The sequence below is a fragment of the Eucalyptus grandis genome, chromosome 8 (assembly GCF_016545825.1).
Source record: "Eucalyptus grandis isolate ANBG69807.140 chromosome 8, ASM1654582v1, whole genome shotgun sequence".
NCBI lineage: Eukaryota > Viridiplantae > Streptophyta > Magnoliopsida > Myrtales > Myrtaceae > Eucalyptus > Eucalyptus grandis.
Window position 1 is genome coordinate 64,439,426 of NC_052619.1, and position 18,122 is coordinate 64,457,547.

Below are 18,122 nucleotides of genomic sequence, written 5' to 3' on the forward strand. Positions count from 1 at the left end.
TCAATTTTATGTTTTCATATGGAAGATTCCCTTCACTTATGTGGACAATAAACTCAGGAAAATTGCAAGTAAGAACGAGTTTTTCATCGGAATGGCATGAAATTCATTGTCACGAACTATTGCAATGGAGCCACTCGAGCTTCTTCCAAACCGACTTTACTTGAGCCGATCTCGAGACTTGTCTTTAATTTCTTTGCAACGAAGAATACATGCAGAACAATTACGGCGCACGCGGTGTTGCTTGTGACTCAAGGCACTCTCTTGGAGAGAGATTTCCTCCTGCATTCCTTTTAACAGCAGCATTTCGCTGGCCTGCAAATATGAGACAGTTTCAATTCCAATCAAGACAGCACAAGCATAGACATCAACAATGGGAGGTGGATCAGCAGCAAAATCTAAAACCTATCACTCCTAAAAAATCTATGGAAATCTGAAGCATGTTAAATTATAAAGCTCTTGAGACACTGATTTTGAAGACATTAGACATATATTTCACATGATCTGACTGATCTATTGCACGACTCTTGTGAGTGGCCTTTCCTTTGAACTTCCTATGAATCTACAGCTTGATACAGAAGAAACTACTGCAAGGAAAACGGCCGAAATCTAATCGATCTACATACAGACAACAATGCCACATTCTTTTGGCAACCCTGCTCTGTAAGATACTATGAATTTACAACCTAATGCAGGAAGAAATAAACGAACGAACGGATAAAGCACAGCTGAATGACGTGTTTCTGCCCCCAAGATGCTTGCAGGGACAGGGATCACAGCGGATGCACTAAAAGATCCTCAGAATCTACATACACAGAAGGCGCGCCATTCTTCTGGCGGCCACATCGCGCCTGACTGATCCCCACTTGACCGCAGCTCGAATCTTGCACCAACCTGCCTTAGGCTTCATGCTTTTGTGGATATGGACACCGATGTCTGGGAAAGAAGAAAAGATCCCAACTTCAGCCTCACCCAGTGAATTGATGAATAAGCCATTTCCCGGCGTCCAAACTGAAGAAGAAGATGATGGGAAACAGTATGATGATTCGACTTGTGAAACATTCATATCATTGGCTAAATTGCTGTTAAACTCGAGTGTCCTTTGTGAATTATACTGAGAATTGTTCTCTCCACTGTAGAGTCCCGTCCAGGCAGTTCCTGTCGTGAAACTACTTGCGGGAATTGGGTTAAAAGCTTGCCCTGGATAATAATCCTGTGAGATGGAAACTTCAAATTGCTGGCTCTGACTAGCGTCGCTGTTGTAAGATGTTGAAGCGGACGAAAGGTTGAATCCAGACAGTTGTCCTGCTGGATCTGCATAGATAACAAGGGCTTTTAGAAAAAAAAAGAATTTGTAAAGGCCTGAAAGAAATCACTTCAAAAGATAACCCTTTCAGGCTTTCAGCATCACAAAATCGTAACAAGTAAACTATCTCGCACCTTTGAAGTCTTCAATGCCTTGGTACAAAGACGGGAAATCAATGAGCGGCTCAATTGAACTTGAACCAATGATTGAATCTGATGTTGGCAAGCTACTCAAGGGCCTTGGTGGAGCAGCAATTGAAGATAAATTGATCCGTGCCCATCCGTTCAAATTCAAGTAAGCCTGCTGCTTTAAATTATGCACCAAATGCTGCAAGATAGATGAGGGGATCCTGTAAGAGATGTGATCACTCCAATAGCGACAAGAGTTCATCGGTGAAGATCACTAAAAGTAACATATATGCTGTGCTATTTGCTAAACTTGATAGAATGCCATATGCAGCACGCCACTGAAGGTTGTAGCTTTTCACCATACGAATTTGCAGTTGCTGAAATGAATCGAGAGGCACATCTATGTTTTTCAGATTGTCAAAACGCACCTTCTGATGAAAGGTCAAGTTTTCCAGTGGATGGTAATTTTGGCCATCAAAGGTTGCGCTGATGACTTTGTAGGTTGCATTGAACAAAAGCCCGGCACTCTGTGAGGCATCAAAATAGATGTACGCCTCATTATCATCTATGATGCAAGTCATCGCATGCCGATAAATTGCTTCCCATATCTTGTTCGACGGGTTACCTAGTGTCTGCAGTTTCAGCAACAGATAATTTAGGTGTCATTAAACTAAAGCTGCTCCACAAAAAGAATGATAGCCTGCAAGAAAGTTAAACTCCTCACCTTTCTTAGGGAATCTGAGTCCATTTCAAGTTTACGCAAGAAATCCTTGACGGTGAGAATTCCGACGGAAGCCAACCGAGATTGGAAGGTGCCGTCTTTTGATATTTTCTCAAGGCGCCATACTTTATCTTTCAGGTTTGGAGGGTAATGTTTCTTGTACACTGCAAAAAGGTCATGCGTAAATCCCATGAGATCAGTGGCTAGAGATAACCACGGCAATAACACGAGGATAGAACAGTGATGAATAAACTTTTCAAGCTGTTTAAACTTACGCTCTCCACGGTGATCTTTCACTACGAACTTTCCACTTCTGCCTTCCCTTATTCGTACACCAGCCAAAAATTTCTGCTCGATTTGAGCTCCCAACCGGAAGTTCCGGCTTTTTATCCAGCTCGAATTGTCCGTGAAGGTTATGTTAGTAAGATAACCAACTCCTCCTTGCAAAGTTATGCTTCGTTCTCCAACCACCAGCGGTCTTCGACCTTCTCTTTCACGCATAATTTTGGCCCTGAACTCAGTCTCGCTCCAATCTTCTCGGTCATCGGAGCCAAAGTCACCATCGAGGACCAGAACCTCAACTCTAGCCGAAGACAAGGGACCATTTCGAACGATAGAGTTGGTTCTGGTGTCAAATAGTTCGATTTTGATAGGGGAACCGTCTTCACCTTGGATCTTACAGCTCGTAAAAACTTCAGCCTTCAACTGACTGACAAAACGCAACTGCAAACCTCCTTCTCCTACAGAACTTCTGGCTGGGTCAAATGAGGGCCTGAAACAGAACGCAGGAAACATGTTACTTGATGGCTTGTGAGGAATCCGAACAATAGGGATCAGATAAACGAACTGAAAACGGACGGTACAAGCAGGCATGCATTCATACATCGAGATCAGAAACAATCAACAGCACCGGCTCATGCAACAAGCAGATCAAAAGCAGCCAATGAACAAGAAAATCCATGGCGACATGAGAAACATAAGTTTGTGGAGACAAACAAGAGTTGCATAGGTCAGGGACCAACCTCTGAAGTGGGTCTTGCAGGCGCGAGAATACACGTTCCACCTCCTCTCTAACCTGATTGACACAGAAGGGGAAATTGCGCTCGCATGAGAAAGGCACTAATCTAGATTAGACGAAATTAGTTCACATTTGGAGCATGCTAACGACTTGATTTGACTAATGATTACATCACCCTGTGAAGGTACCTGACATGAAGGGTACTCAAAACTGTATCCTCATACACCTATCCAAATACACTGATTTTCAGAGAGATGAAATTTGAAACCGGACAATTTTAACAGTCGCATACTGCAGCAAGTATATATTGTGAAAGTTATCATTTTTCTCTTATCGTTTAAGGCAAAATTTCTAGCTGCAAAACTAGACATTATAAGCAAGAAAGGGATCATGAGACTATAACTAAGCGCAGTTCACACTCCAGATCCGAAAAACCAACCATCAAAACTGCAGAATGCTTTCCAGTGGAACAACCTAGACGGTTCAACAGGGATGTTAAGCAAGAGTTGCCATACTTATTTGTCTAATACACAAACTAATCAAAACGGTGAAATACCAGTTTATGCAAATTACAAGCAGAAACTAAAGATTGCAGTTCATCATCATCAACCTACCACTCTGCGCACGAAAGGCTCGATGGCATGCGGGATATCATTCTCCGAGAACCGTCCAATTATATCTCCCAGAATCCTGCGGTAAAATTCAATCAAGTCCAAGTTAGAGGCCTTTCAGTTTCAGGGCATCGGTCACAGCCCCATTTGGAAAAAATTAAAAAAAAAGAAATGGAATAAAAAAACTGGGGTATCAACCTTCTCTTTGAAGCTCCAAAACCCTCTTCACCCTCCACCGGGAAAGGCCTCTTGAGCCCCATTACAGTAACGAGATCAACTTCTTGCCAGGACAGAACTGAGAGAGTTATGACGAGTCTCGGAGCAAAGCAGCAAATCAAGTGTCAAGGGCGCATATTTAAACCATTCTTGATCTTATCGTCCATACCAGTTCCACGTCAACACGCGCATGGAAGGTACAGAGAAGTTTCCGTTGAAAGTTGAACAGAGCGCCCGAATGAAAACTACGCGCTAATCATGAAGTCAAGCACGAGACTTTGCGGGTGCTCCCAAAACAGAGCCACTTGCAATATTAAAGAAATGTCAGAACAAGAGATGCTTCCAAGTTCAATTCCTAGGACTTTCAGTTAACTCAAAACACCGACGAATGAGTCGCTCGAAAAATAGGCGAAATGTTGAACTTGGCATTTTTTTTTTTAAGATCTCGGACAAATGCATGAATGGTAACGAACCCCGACCGCGTAACGACTGGAAAGATGGATTTTGTAAACTATTCTCTGCACTTCAAAGAGAAAGAGACAGGGACAGGGACAGGGACAGGGACAGGGACAGACGACACGTTGGCACTGCGACGGACGCGTGCGCGAGTTGCTAAACGCGGGAAGGTCGATGGAAGTTGCAGCGAGCGAGTCGTTTCCAATGGAACCGCGTTCCCTCGTGGGGATTTTGCGTGAAGGGTCGAGAGACAATTTGGAGGCGATCTGAATTTCGGGGTGCATTTGGGACGAATTCGTCGCGAAGTCGTCGCCCCTCGGCGTTTAAAAAAACTGTTCTTGAATGTGTGGTTTCTCTCGATGCTCTGTTTCTTGCTGCTGGGTCGGGAAAATCGAGAGTACAAAAGATAATATTCAAGATGCCACTTGTGCTCGAGAAAACGACGACCGGTTGTTGTGCAAAGTTTGAGCACATAAGATTTGCCATACGAGCGATCTCGAGAAGGGAGGAAGTATACATGCGCACGACACAGGGGAGACGAAGACCTTGACTTTGAATGGCGCTTTTGTCATTGTTTTATTCCCACTGCTAAGATACGACCTTGACGGCCCGACGGCCCGACGGCCCGACTTTTTCGATCAATCATTCAATTTTTTGAACATTTTCGAAATGTTTGATATTGGTTGGTAAGGTAAAGATCGGAATCCTTGAAAAGATATGTCGGATTTGAAATAGTTTTTAGATAAGTACGCATTCGAGTGTTTTGATTTTTCTATGTTTCTGACAAGTGATAGGAAGTGTCAAATAGTGATTTATACTGAATTTTTTATATTTATGACAGGTGATGAGAAGTGTCTTGATAGTGATGTATGTCGAAATGATTCTATCTTAAACGTGACTAACTTTGGTTATCGAAAGGAGATGAGCTTGGTTGAACTATCGAGATCGCTTGTGAATAGGGGATTAATTCAAATAACGTTAATTGACGACTCGAAAGTAAAAGGGTCGATGGTAAATGAGAAAGTATTGGCAAATTTGTAAGATTCTCGACATTACACTTCTAGCACCACATGACACTTCAAATACTCGGGCGATGGTTTCAATGTCGAATAGTGGTTGATTGTTTCAATGACTTTGGAAGCTGCGACTTCTTGTAAATTATAATTATCCATGTACCAAAAGCATGCCTATCATCTTGGCGGACATGTGGCAACAACAGTAGTAAATAGGAATAACTTGCTTGTAAATAGTTACTATTAGTGGGCTATGAATACCCCCGTTTTGTTGTAAAAAGATAGACTCATTTTATTGGAGTTAGTCAAATGACATTTAGGCTCCATTAGTTTAACGAAAAATGGGACATTTCTAAAAAATATTTTTCAAAAGTCATATTTCAGGAAAAATGACATTATTTTTTGGTATTCGATTGAAGAATGTTCTCTATCGTTTGATAAAGAGATTAGATTTTTCAAGGAAAATAATGATTGGTTGGTGGGCGTGTTCGAGCACGTAAGATTTGTCATCTCGAGCGATCTTGAGAAGGGAAGAAGTATACATACACACGACACAGAGGAGACGAAGCTCTTGACTTCGACTGCACTTTTGTCATTATCTTATTCCCATTGCTCAGATACGACCATGACAGCCTGCCCAACTTTTTCAATCTAAGGTTGTTAATGATTCGTGCGTCTTTTAATATTTTGTGAAATATTCAATACTGAATTATAAGGTAAGATCCGAATCTTGAAAATATATCACGGGTTTGAAATATTTGTTCCGATTGATATGAATTCCAGCATTTTGATTTTTCTATCTTTTGAGTGATGGTAAGTGTCTAGATAGCGATTTGTACCGAAAAGTAACTAGCTTTGATTATTGAAATGAGATGAGCTTAGCTAGACTATTCAACATTGCTTGTCGATAGGGGATTGATTCAAAGAACATTAATCGACAATCCGGGAGTAAAGCAGTTGATGGTAAATGAGAAAGTATCAAAATGCAAAGGACCGATACATTAATGTATCGGACTCTTAACTTTAAGTGACTGCTTCTAGCACTAGGTGACCGTTTAAATACACGAGCGATGGTTTGAGGAATTTGACTGTCAAATAGTGGTGTGATTATCTTGATGACTTACGGAGTTGTGACTTTATCCATTTACTATTGTACCGATAGTAATGATTATTAGTGGGCTATGAATACTCTCATTGGATGTTGTAAAGAGACATACATGCTTTTTGGGACATCAATCAAATGACGTTTAATTACCTTTATATTCTTGCAAATCTACTTCCGAGTACTTATAAATTCTGGCATTCATTCGTTCTCCATTTCGTTTTTCTTATCTTTGGCCAGAAATCTTCCGTCCAAGACCTACGTGGAACCTCTTTTGTTCATAAAAAAACAAAAAACCAAAATCATCTCTTTTTTTTTTTTTTTTTTTTTTGCAAAAGATTTTCACTTTTCAAGTGAGATAAAAGTATACCGCGTGCATCGCTTGAATCAATTTGTCGAAAATGATTTGCGAATCATCGTACGCGGTCGCAATGATCCAGCATGGGCTTTTCTCTTGTCGTTGTCGACCATAAATGTGACAAATTTCGCTTTTTTGGTCGGCGGACGTGCGACGATTGTTCAACCGACCGTGTTTGATTTTGTCAAATCTTGAATCGACGTGTCTGAGTATAAACCACGGACAAAGACACAAAACTTTTTCTTTTGTTTTGGTCGCAAAAGTCACAAAGTCACAAAACTTGATCCGCAAGAGTTGAAGACCCGAGAAAAACCAAAAGTTTCCGCCTGCTTTCCCCAAGCATTCACGATTTAAAAAATGTTTTTACAAAAATAATTATTCATATCCCGTAAATCTCACCCAAAATATTAAGACGCAAATTATTATCGATAAAGAATTCTTTTTATCAACTAAATTTTTTACCCAACCTAAACAATCACTTAAAAAAAGGTAAAAAAAGCTATAAAAAATCCAAATTTTACTAACCATGACATGTTCACCATAAAACATTAAAAACCTCAAATTACATTTACATCGAATTTGTACAGTGTAAACTTTTTTTTACGATACTAAAAATCCCAAACTTGAGGTTTAAATTTGGCGTTAGAGAAAATATTTTGGGTTTTTGGTGTCACAAGCAAAAAATTTGAGATGAATGTGTCATACAAATAGAAGTTTGGGTTTTTTGGTGTCATGGAAAAATGTTTAAAATAAACGTGTTATAATTAGCAAAGTTTGAATTTGTTTGTGATTTTTTTTCTTTTTCTGTGAAATAAATGCACAAAAATTGGGGAACAAAATGATTGGGGAAAGGAAGCAATTTGTTTCGGTGCACTTACACGCGTCGTCGACGACCTTCACGAAGCCTGTGCATTTCCCTCGTTTCCTGGAAATTCCTGCTTCGTGGATTGACCGCGGCATGACGTCTTTCGCCGTCGATGACAAAATTTCCTTGGCTATCCGAATCGAGAAAAGCTCGACCACATCGTACTAGTCCGCTGGAAATTCGAGAAAAGACGAGGCCGTTGACTTCCTTCTATAAACGAAACTCAGGTCGTCGTAAATAGCAAATTTCCCACCCACTCGCGTCCATGGATCTCGGTTCGTTCAATTCGCACCACGGGACCGATCGGTGCATGAGATAGCCATAAGAATGAGGATAGGATGGTCCCGATAAGGTTTCAAAATGTTATATCTCGACGTCATGTAGAGGTTTATCGATTGGAATTGAGTGTTTTAGATATATTTATTAAACATAAGTCGTGCGCCTAATGCTTTAAGCAAAGTAGGTGTAGATTTTTAAAAGCATAATATAATTCTAAACCTTTTCGATTGTATTAATTTAGGGCATGTTTCATAACGTGCAAAATAGTACCTAATTTTATTCTTTTGTTCTCCGAAACAAAAAATGAACGAAAATCTATTTGATAATTTTTGTTTCTGAAAATAGATTTGGACTGGAATTAAGAGTAAAACAAATTGCTTCTTTGTCCAAGGAAATAACTCTAGAATTAAGCATTTTCTTTTTTTTCCTCCATGGCTTTTTTCCTTCTTTTTCTTTTATTTTTCTTCTTCCTTCTCCTTTAGTTGAACACAAAAGAATTTTAGGATCGCATGAACTGAATTTCTATTTCAGAAATAGAATTTTTGAACAATTACCAAATGCTTTCAAATATTCAAAAACTCATCTAAGAAACAAAATTAGAAAAAATCATTTTTGAGTATAATTTTTTTACTGGAACATAATAGTTGTTAAACACATCCTTATTTTTAAACTTCTTGACTATTTGTAAATTTAGTTCTCCAATCGAATTTTTTACCGAGAATTGCTACTTGGATGATTTAGTTAGCATTGGCCATCATACGTGGCTTGGCTGACACTAATATGGATAATTTTTATTTTTTTAAATTATGTATTCTCATTCTTTTCTTTTCTTTTTTTCCTTTTTTTTTCTAACCTTGGGCTAGTAAGGGCGAGGGTGCCACGACCCTCACCGGCCAATAGGTGAGGGCTTATGGCCATGATGCCCTTATGAAGACCAAGTGACCTTGTCGATCTTGAGTTAGGAGAAAAAATAGAAAATGAAAAGAAGAAAAGAAGAAAAAAAAATTAAAGATTAAAAGTTTTGTCCATCTCAATGGAAGATGTGTCACTTAGGATCGCTGTCGCCATTAGACCGTCACGCGCCTTCTTTCGATTAAATTTGGTTGGAAATATTAACGAATTGTTTGATAATCATTTTGTTTTTGAAAAAAAAAATTATGCTTAACAATGATTTTTTTATTTTATTTTGCTCTCTGAACGAGTTTCTAAGTATTTGAAGAGGTTTGGTAGTTGTTCAAAGTTTCTATTATTGATATAGAAATGCGTTTAGTAAGACCTCAAATTCTTTTGTAATTTAATTTGTTTATTTTTAAATAATTTTATTATATTCTCCCATTTTGTTCTTCACCTTTTTCCTTTAGCCAATCACTAGCCCCTAGCGAGGTGAGCCTCGCCGGTGCCTAGACGAGCTTAACCTCACCAGATTTGGGCAAGGCTAAGCTCGTCTAGCCAAGGTGAGGTCAAGCCTCACCCATTCGTTAGGGAGGCTTAGCCTCGTCAAGGCGATGCTCCGACGAGGTGATTGCCCAAAGGAAGAAGGAGAAGAAGAAAAGGAAAACGGAAAGAGAGAAAAAAGGGAAATGGACTTAATTTTGGAGTTGTTCGTAGGAACAAAAAAAATGATTTTTTTCTACTTATTAATTTTATTTCAAACAAAAAAGTTATCAAACGAATTTCTAAACAAAAGAATAAGATTAGGTATCGTTTGATCGATTACCAACTAGACCTTAAATTGACAAATTGTCAAGAAATTTAGAATTAAATTGGTATAATCGAAATGTTTAAAAGTAAATTGGCATAATTGAATGGTTTATAACTAAGTTGGTAAATTGTCAAAAGATAAGACTAAATTGACCAAATATCAAAATGCTTGGAATTAAATTGATACTGTATAATAAGTTTAGGTTTTTAGTAATTTTTCCCAATGTATGTTGTATATACTTTATGCATGTCTTTCCCAATTCTTGAAAAATCTTCATGAGTAAAGATTCCGCGTCAAAGACAAGTTTTGCCCTAGAAATCCCATGCACATACAAAAGAGATAAAGACATGTAGTCTCCATTATTTTGCAAAAAATAAGTAATTTAAAAAATATTTTTCAGAAAACTATCACTTGTATCAATTATAAAAATTGAACAAACGAATAATATTTTAGACATCCGAGAAAATACAAGACATAAGTTATTGTGGATAATAAAAACATTCCTGATTGACTAATCATTTCAATAGATAATTATCACTATTAAAAAAACATATTTTATAAATATTTATTTTTCGCGAAATAAATAGAGCCGTAATATCAAAATGGCCTTCGAGCCGGACCGACCAAACCCGATGGCCTCGGTGCCAGTGCCACAAGCGATTACGACTAACGTCGGCAGATTTGCTATGCTGAGTCTCGACCACGTTGGTCGGAGCGCAAAAGATGGCTGCGTACGAGTTAACCACTTTAGTTGCCGTTGGAAATAGTATATGGGTCGAGGAATTCCCATCTTTTCTAGCCGAGACTGTTATGCATGACATGGATCGAGAAAATCTTCGCCTTTCCCGTGAAAAAAATGCTAAGATTATGGAAAATCCAATTCACTAAGGCATGATTCCGGCTACGCGGAATGCATTAGCAAGGGTCGATCGATGCCTAATTTCAGCAAAGTAAGAATCTTCTTCTGTCATCCTAAAACGGAAAAGCTCAATGCAAACCCTAACTGAGTACCTAACTCTATATTTGTCACGTCTTCTTACCCACACCCAACGAGTTAAACAAACTAGAACTTCCCTTTCCTCTTTCGCTTTCCCCATCTCTCACCCCCACTCCGTGGCCATTGTCCCGCACGGAGAGGGGAGCGGCGAGATGGAGGATCCCTGCACCGGCCGGAACGTAGAGATCGTGGAAGCCGAGAGCAGCTCCCGACCGCGCCCTTGGGAAGCCGCCGAGCCATGCGCCGCCTCAGGCGGGGGCGAGAGGCGCCTATGGTTGAAGGAGGCGGAGGCGAAGAGGAAGAAGAGGGTGGCCCGTTACAATCACTACGGGGTAGAGGGCAAGCTCAAGGCTTCTCTCAAATTCGGCATCCGTTGGCTCAAGAGAAGGTGTTCTCGGTTCGTGGGTCTTCGGTGATTATCCCATTTCATGGGGAGCATGAGATAATTTGACATTGTAACGAGATTGCGAGGTGAGATGCATGGACGGAAGACGTTCGTATTGAAGTGACAAGGAAGTTGGTTCGTGATGCCACTCGAACGCCCCCAGAAAAAAAAAGAAATACAAATTTATATGTTGAAATTTTAAGATAGATAAAAAAAAATTGATCATCACGTTGATACAGTGTAATTTATAATTAGAACTGATTTTTTTTTTCTCTCTCGTTCAAATATTTTCTTGGCCCTCTCTGTACTTCTCCCTTGTATGATTGATCACTTTCTTCCATGGGAAAAAAAGGGAAGACCAGGATCGGCGGGTGGAGAGTTTGATGTACTTTTCATATGGTTCAAACAAATTCTTAAATTCTGATGTTTCTTCTTCTTCTTCTTCTTCGGGGAGTTTGATGTACTTTTCATATATTGTTCAAGTAAATTCTTAAATTCTGGTGTTTCTTACTGTTCTTCTTCTTCATCACTCCCTTTCTTCCCTCTATCTTTTTGTTTCTTTAGCTTCTGTATCGTCGTCTTGCGTTGTTGATCAACAGTCATATGACAAGAAGTGAAATGATGGTACAATAAATATGGATCTTAAGTCAGTAGCTGTCTATTTAGCATTAATTAGCTTACAATTTGGGGATAATATCGAATTTTTCGCTTGGTAAATATATTTATCAATAAATTATAAAGTTTGGATGGGCCAAAATGAAAACTTTCTACATAGTGGGCTTTGGGCATAGCGTATGGATTTGCGAGAGGGGCCCCAGCGAAGAGCCTCCTCTGAGTCCTCTCTATTTAATATGTCCTTGTCCATAAGATCGTCTTAAGTGTCGAAATGTAGAATGTAGGAATTGGTATGTTTTGTGAAAAAAAAATGATTGATATAAAAAATATCTTCATGAAAATAATTATTTGTGTTAGTTGAATAATGAGTTAATAAAAGTACTCCTATTATCATATCTAGCCATTTTTGTAAACGATAAGAATTATTTTTTGGTACATTCATTTTTCTTAATAATACAAATATTCATTTTGAGGAAAATATTTTACAAAACAAACGGAGCCTAATTGGGACTTGAGAATCAATGAGGTATTAACTAAATGGCAGAGTTTTTGGTCAGGGTACAATAAATTCGTATTTGTCCTGGTGTCTCTCGTGTAGAGTAATCTTGGGATCACGCCTGAGCCCTGGAGCTTCCAAGTATTCTAAGTTAATCATACAGAGATAAAAGGAGATTGGCAAATTTTCGTAAGGTCACGAGACGGCAATTGTAGAGCACCCTAGATGCAAACAATCTTATCCAGCTTTGTAAGAATCGCACGAGCCCGGCGAGATCCGCCGGTACTCTCCCTCCCCCCTTGCCTCTATCTTCCTCCTCTCGGGTTCATGATTTCAGTTAATGCTCTATTTTATTTTCTAATTTCAAAGTACTTAGGTGATAATTAATCACGCACTTCATGGCCGGCCAATTTTCCCCCTCAGGCCATCATCGTGAAAAGATAGATCGATCGATACGCGTTTGGGAAACATAATGGAACGTTGAGATGAACTCACATAAAATAACTATTTTGAGACAACGGGTCCAATTTGATAATTTCTTTTTATTTATTTTTTCCTGAAAAGGGTAAAGTTCTGGATTTGGTGCATAATTAATTACTCTGCTCTTGTACCTTATCTGATAGTTTAGGGTCTATTTGGTAATATTTTTATTTCTTTGTTATTCTATTATTTTGTTTCTTGGAACATAAAAAGAAGATAAATCTATTTGTGTAAGTCAATTAATTTTTTCATCACCGAAAATGGTTCAATAACGATGAAGTAGATATGGAACAAAAATAATAAATAAATTTTTTTTTGAAACGATAAGAGAAATGAAGTTATTTTAGAAAAACAAACTCAACATAACCTAAAACTTATCTTTACACATTCGACACATGGCCCAGGTGAGATCAACATTTGGACCAAATCTCCTATTTAAAAATTTAGAAAATAGATTTTGAGTAGGTTTACTAGATTTTTAATGTTAATTCTAGTTTAAAATTAATTTAGCATTAAAAAATGTGAAAATATTTTGATAAAAATTGGATTCAAGATTAAATAAACTTCTAATGTTTTATAATATGGATTTTTGAATTTATCTTTCTCTTAGAAACAATATTAGGTTGCCACAACTTAACAACTTCATCGAGAGAATATGTCTTCTTCCCCTCATATTAAATTGGAGACATCTTTGAGATTATATGCAAGATGGCTCTAAACAGGTCTTTTACATTACTATTTATCTTGTGGTCATAGCAAGCAATGTTCTGTATATTTTCAATGTCGTTTGCTTGAAGATTTGATGAGTTTGTGTAGTGTATCAACTTTAAAATCACCTCCATTTGTTGCGTCCTTGCCCATTTTGGGCAATATTTGCTTGTCTTCTTGCAATTAAAAAAATTCAAAAGTTATATCTATTTATTGTAATGCCTAAATATTTATTATTAGCGTGCTCATATCGTGAGTTATATATCGGGATTTCCTACTACCATTCCAACCATCCATTTTTGATTAATAATTAGATATTTTAATAATTAAAGAATCGTACTGAACACATTTATATCTATTTTTATTTTAGAAATAAAAATTTTATATAGTTACTAAACATGTTTTCCTACTCAAAAACTCATTGAACTGTAGAAATAGAAAATGATATTTCTGAATAGAATTTGTTCCGGGAAGAAAATGTTACCAAATCCATCTTCACCGACCATCGGAAAATTTTGTAGACAAGAAAAGAAGAAGAAGCCAATTTCGGCTGTAAATTAGGTTTCGTCATCGTCCCGCCCTTTCCAGGCTTCCGTAGCCAAAATCCGCATCCTCCGGCAGCTTCCTCGGCGCTCCCGGGGAATCGGACGCCCGATTCGCGACGATTCTTCTTGAATTCCAGGCCGAGCCGAGCCGTCGGCAGCCATGGTCAATACCAGCAACAACGTAAGTTCGCGATGGATTGAAATCTTGTGTTTTGTTCGGGCAGGTGATCAAGGGACTGTGTCTGTTGAAATTCGGGCCGTTTTGAGATGTGGGTTTTTGATTCCGGGATCGTTTGGCTGTTCCCGCAGGCTGTCGGGGTCGACAACACTTTCCGGCGGAAGTTCGATCGCGAGGAGTACTTGGAACGAGCCCGGGAACGCGAAAAGGAGGTTACTTTCTTGCGACGCATCCTTGTTTTTGTCCGTTTAGGGATTTTTGTTTTGATTCTGAGCTGTTCGAGCTTTGTGGCATTGGTTTTTTCAGGAGGCGGACCCGCGGCATAAATCAAAATGTGAGCTTTATTTTGTCTTTCGTTTGAGTAGTTATTTCGTGGGTGTTGTTTGATTTCCAACTGAAAGTTAAATACAGTACAGTGGTGGCTGGTGCTTCTGTTTGTGAAAGGAGTGTAGATGTTGGAGGAGTGATGTGGATATTTGTGTGCAGCGAAAGGTCCGCCTGTGCAAAGGAAGCCGTTGAAGCATCGGGATTATGAAGTGGACCTTGAATCTCGCCTAGGAAAGACTCAGGTGAGTTAAATGTTGGCATTATGTTTTCTTTTATTTTCCTGGGCCTGGATCGTGATTCTGTGTGTGGTGGCATGTAACGATTTCCAAGCTTTATGGTATTGTTGTTTATATTACATAGATGGAACTTGCCATCAACTTTCGCCATCGCTTTTGTGAGAGTGACCCGATTCCTGCCAGGTTGATCTATCCCATGAACTAGCTGATAGCTCGTGGTGCACCCAATTGGCTGTTTCCCATGTATTTGAGTGGGATGAATATTGATAAGCACGTCTGTTCTGCTAATAAGAACTTGTTTGTTCACTGGTATGAAATGGATTGTGTCCCCTGCTAGGGCGTTCCTTCTAAAACTAAAAGCCTGTTCATCTATTCTTCTCTTCCAAACAACTACCATCATAATAAGAGAGAGGAAATTGCTTGAGCACTAACTCATTGGTATTACTTAGAGGAGTGACTTGAATACTCTCGTGTAATCAATGATGCTAGCAATTAGCATGGAAGGACCTACAGTGTACAAGCAAGATCATTGTCTCTGTTCTGATTCACCGTGAGTTCTTTTATTTCTAGTTTATTTGTTCATGGAGTCAATGACTGTGTTATCATTTCAAGCACGTGAAGTTGCCAAAATTGGCAGCAATGAACTTTGGTTGGTGATCCCCCCCACCCAAAAAAAAAAAAAAAAAAAAACTTGGTGGGTGATTTTTCTGGGTCAAGTATAAACGTGCAAAGGAAGTTTATTTATATACATATTGCGAGATTGTAAATCTTGGAGTTCGTGTATGTGGTTATTATCACATCTCTTGTCAGTACTTATTTGACATTCCCTTTACTCATTTGTGCTTTGCAGGTGGTCACTCCAATAGCACCTCTAAGCCAGCAGGTAATCTCTCATTGTCTCAACATTGGCTGTTAAGGGTTGTGTCTGTTGAATATTGACTTCATACATATGTTTTTTCACCTTTCATATCCAGTGCCAGATCAGAATAGAAGTTTTTCTTGCTGGAGTTTCTATAGTCATTTGTGGGTCCAGATCTTTTGTGTGCTCTATTGGCTATCAAGTTCTATCACCACCAATGGGACTGATAGTTGCCCCCTCTCCTACTATGCTTTGCTTTTGCTTAGTAAATCGCTACTTCATTCTTTTAGCACAGTGCTTTGACATCTGAGTAGATTGAATTGACCTTTTGTGTTGCCATGCGAGCGTGCTTTTTTCTCAAGTACCCTTGCTCAGGGTTTAGGAGAAATTTCTTGCGGAATGTTGTTTAGCTCATGTAGATAGTTTTTGCTGAAAGATCATTTTAGTTGCTGAATATGTTCATGGTTATGATTTAATACTTTAACATAAGTATTTTGTGATCATATTTTCTTTGTTTTACAGGCTGGGTACTACTGTTCAGTATGTGAGTGCGTGGTGAAGGACTCAGCAAATTACTTGGATCATATAAATGGAAAGAAACGTACGTGTTCACCAATAGCTTTCATTTGGTCAATTTTCTACAAGTTTCTCAACTTAGTTTTCATCTTCTCCTGATGGCTTGTTTCATTTTGTCATTCAGATCAAAGGGCCTTGGGTATGTCTATGCGGGTAGAACGAGCATCTCTTGAACAGGTGATTCTTTCTCTTTCATTTTGCAGTGTAATTAAACTCTATACTGCTTACTCTGGGGCAGATGACTTGGGTTCTCATGGAATGATTTATGCTTTGCCGAAAGTCATGGTTGGGATTAGGAATGGAAGGCTGATCTCTGAAGATCTTTTTGTGGCCTGCAGGTCCAAGGACGTTTTGAACAACTTAAGAAGAGGAAGCCTCCTGGTACCTTTACAGAGCAAGGTAACCCTTCCAAGGATGCAAACGCTTAAGGAGTAGAGTTCATCGATGCTTCATTTAATCAGATGGCTAATGGAATGTCTGTCCTCTCTACTTTACAGATCTTGACGAGCGAATATTAAAACAACAGGAGGAAGAGGAGGAACGAAAGCGCCAAAAAAGAGAAAAGAAGAAAGAGAAGAAGGTTTGTATTTTTACTGGTTTTTGGTGTGTATCACAATATGAGGAACATGCAGCTGTTCTGTGGTGCTGGTCCCACGATGCTTGCTATGGTTTTGTCTGTCATTCACTCTTATGTTCTGTATATCAGAAGGAGAAGGCGCAAGAAGAGGAACCCGAAATGGATCCTGAGGTTGCAGCTATGATGGGATTTGGGGGTTTTGGCTCATCCAAAAAGTGAGCAGTTATCACCATACCTTCCTATCATTGGTGATATCCCCATGTTTATCTGATTTTCAAGGTGTAACATCATCTTGATCCACAGTGATCCTTCGCGAAGGTGTCATTATTTGTGTATTTGGTTTGTATCAGTGAGTAGCACAAGATGATTTTCAAGGTCATCTCAAATTTGCAGCTGATTTATGTGGTGTCTTTTCATCTTTATTTAGGTGACGTGGGAGCTAACTTAATTTAGATCGCTATTCTATCATCAAGTTGTATCTGTAGGAATTTGAATGTTGCAAAGCAACTTTCTGACTTAAACTCCAACTGGAACTTGAAGGGGAAAGCCTTATGACTAACAATTAGATTGATCTTTATAATAAAAATGAGAATTTGGATTGATTCGACATCCACTCGAAGTATGTTCTTGCTTGACAAGACGGGGGACTTTTGCCTTTCTATATGATGATCTAGTTGGTTCTAGCTACAAATAATTTTGTACGATCATCTGCAAATGAGAAATTTGTTGGGAGTTTTGGGCCAATTAACTTATGTTTCAACCTAAAACACGAAAGCAAAAAATAGGGTCAATATGATTCGGACATGGTGTGGAGGTAAGATCAAATCGATCCGAAAGCTCCGGCACGGGCTTTATCTTCTGAAGTGGTGTCAAATTGACTTTGCTCTGTTGGGCCGGTTGTTCAATTCAATAGAACCGGGGTAATGGCGACATTTTTCTATCGAGTTATGTTCTGATCTTACGGAGAGAGTGTCGGTTTCTTGACTCAAATTGATTTCCAAAGCCAGAAGCAAAAATTAGAGTTATAATTTTTGATTTTGTTGGCAAACCACCAAAGGAATTTTCGCTCCAGGAAAGGAAACCAAATTGTACCGAGCTGAATGATACGTTCCCCCTGGTTTTCTGTTTGAATGGAATGATGAACGCCACTACTAAAAGTCCCAGATTTATGTTCTAAAGAAGAGTTCAAGTATCATGAAAATGCTCGAGATGAGAGTGGAAAGGCATCGATAGGAACTGGCCTACATATGTATTAATGTCAACTGCAACTTTGAACATATCCAATGGCTGACCGAGATTGACGTGACAACGTTTCCAGATCCGAAAACTGCTACGAGACAAAGTCCAAAAGATAAAAAACTGCTACGAGAC

The 18,122-nt window shown here is 38.9% G+C and overlaps 2 protein-coding genes across 2 annotated transcripts; one reads left to right on the forward strand and one right to left on the reverse strand.

Annotated features, from left to right (window-relative positions):
* Positions 1-140: 140 nt before the first annotated feature.
* Positions 141-4,446, reverse strand: LOC104414660 (calmodulin-binding protein 60 C). The gene is made up of 8 exons (XM_010025814.3): positions 3,980-4,446; positions 3,785-3,860; positions 3,175-3,227; positions 2,428-2,924; positions 2,156-2,316; positions 1,860-2,063; positions 1,438-1,630; positions 141-1,311 (listed from the first exon to the last, which is right to left on the reverse strand). The coding sequence occupies exons 1-8, from the start codon at positions 4,039-4,041 to the stop codon at positions 803-805; spliced, it is 1,755 nt and encodes a 584-aa protein (XP_010024116.2). The 5' UTR covers positions 4,042-4,446; the 3' UTR covers positions 141-802.
* Positions 4,447-14,073: 9,627 nt separating this feature from the next.
* On the forward strand, positions 14,074-17,308 carry LOC104414661 (zinc finger matrin-type protein 2). The gene is made up of 10 exons (XM_010025815.3): positions 14,074-14,179; positions 14,308-14,388; positions 14,483-14,510; positions 14,663-14,745; positions 15,590-15,622; positions 16,121-16,199; positions 16,299-16,351; positions 16,513-16,573; positions 16,672-16,754; positions 16,881-17,308. Exons 1-10 carry the CDS (start codon positions 14,159-14,161, stop codon positions 16,968-16,970), a joined length of 612 nt encoding a protein of 203 aa, XP_010024117.1. The 5' UTR covers positions 14,074-14,158; the 3' UTR covers positions 16,971-17,308.
* Positions 17,309-18,122: the final 814 nt, after the last annotated feature.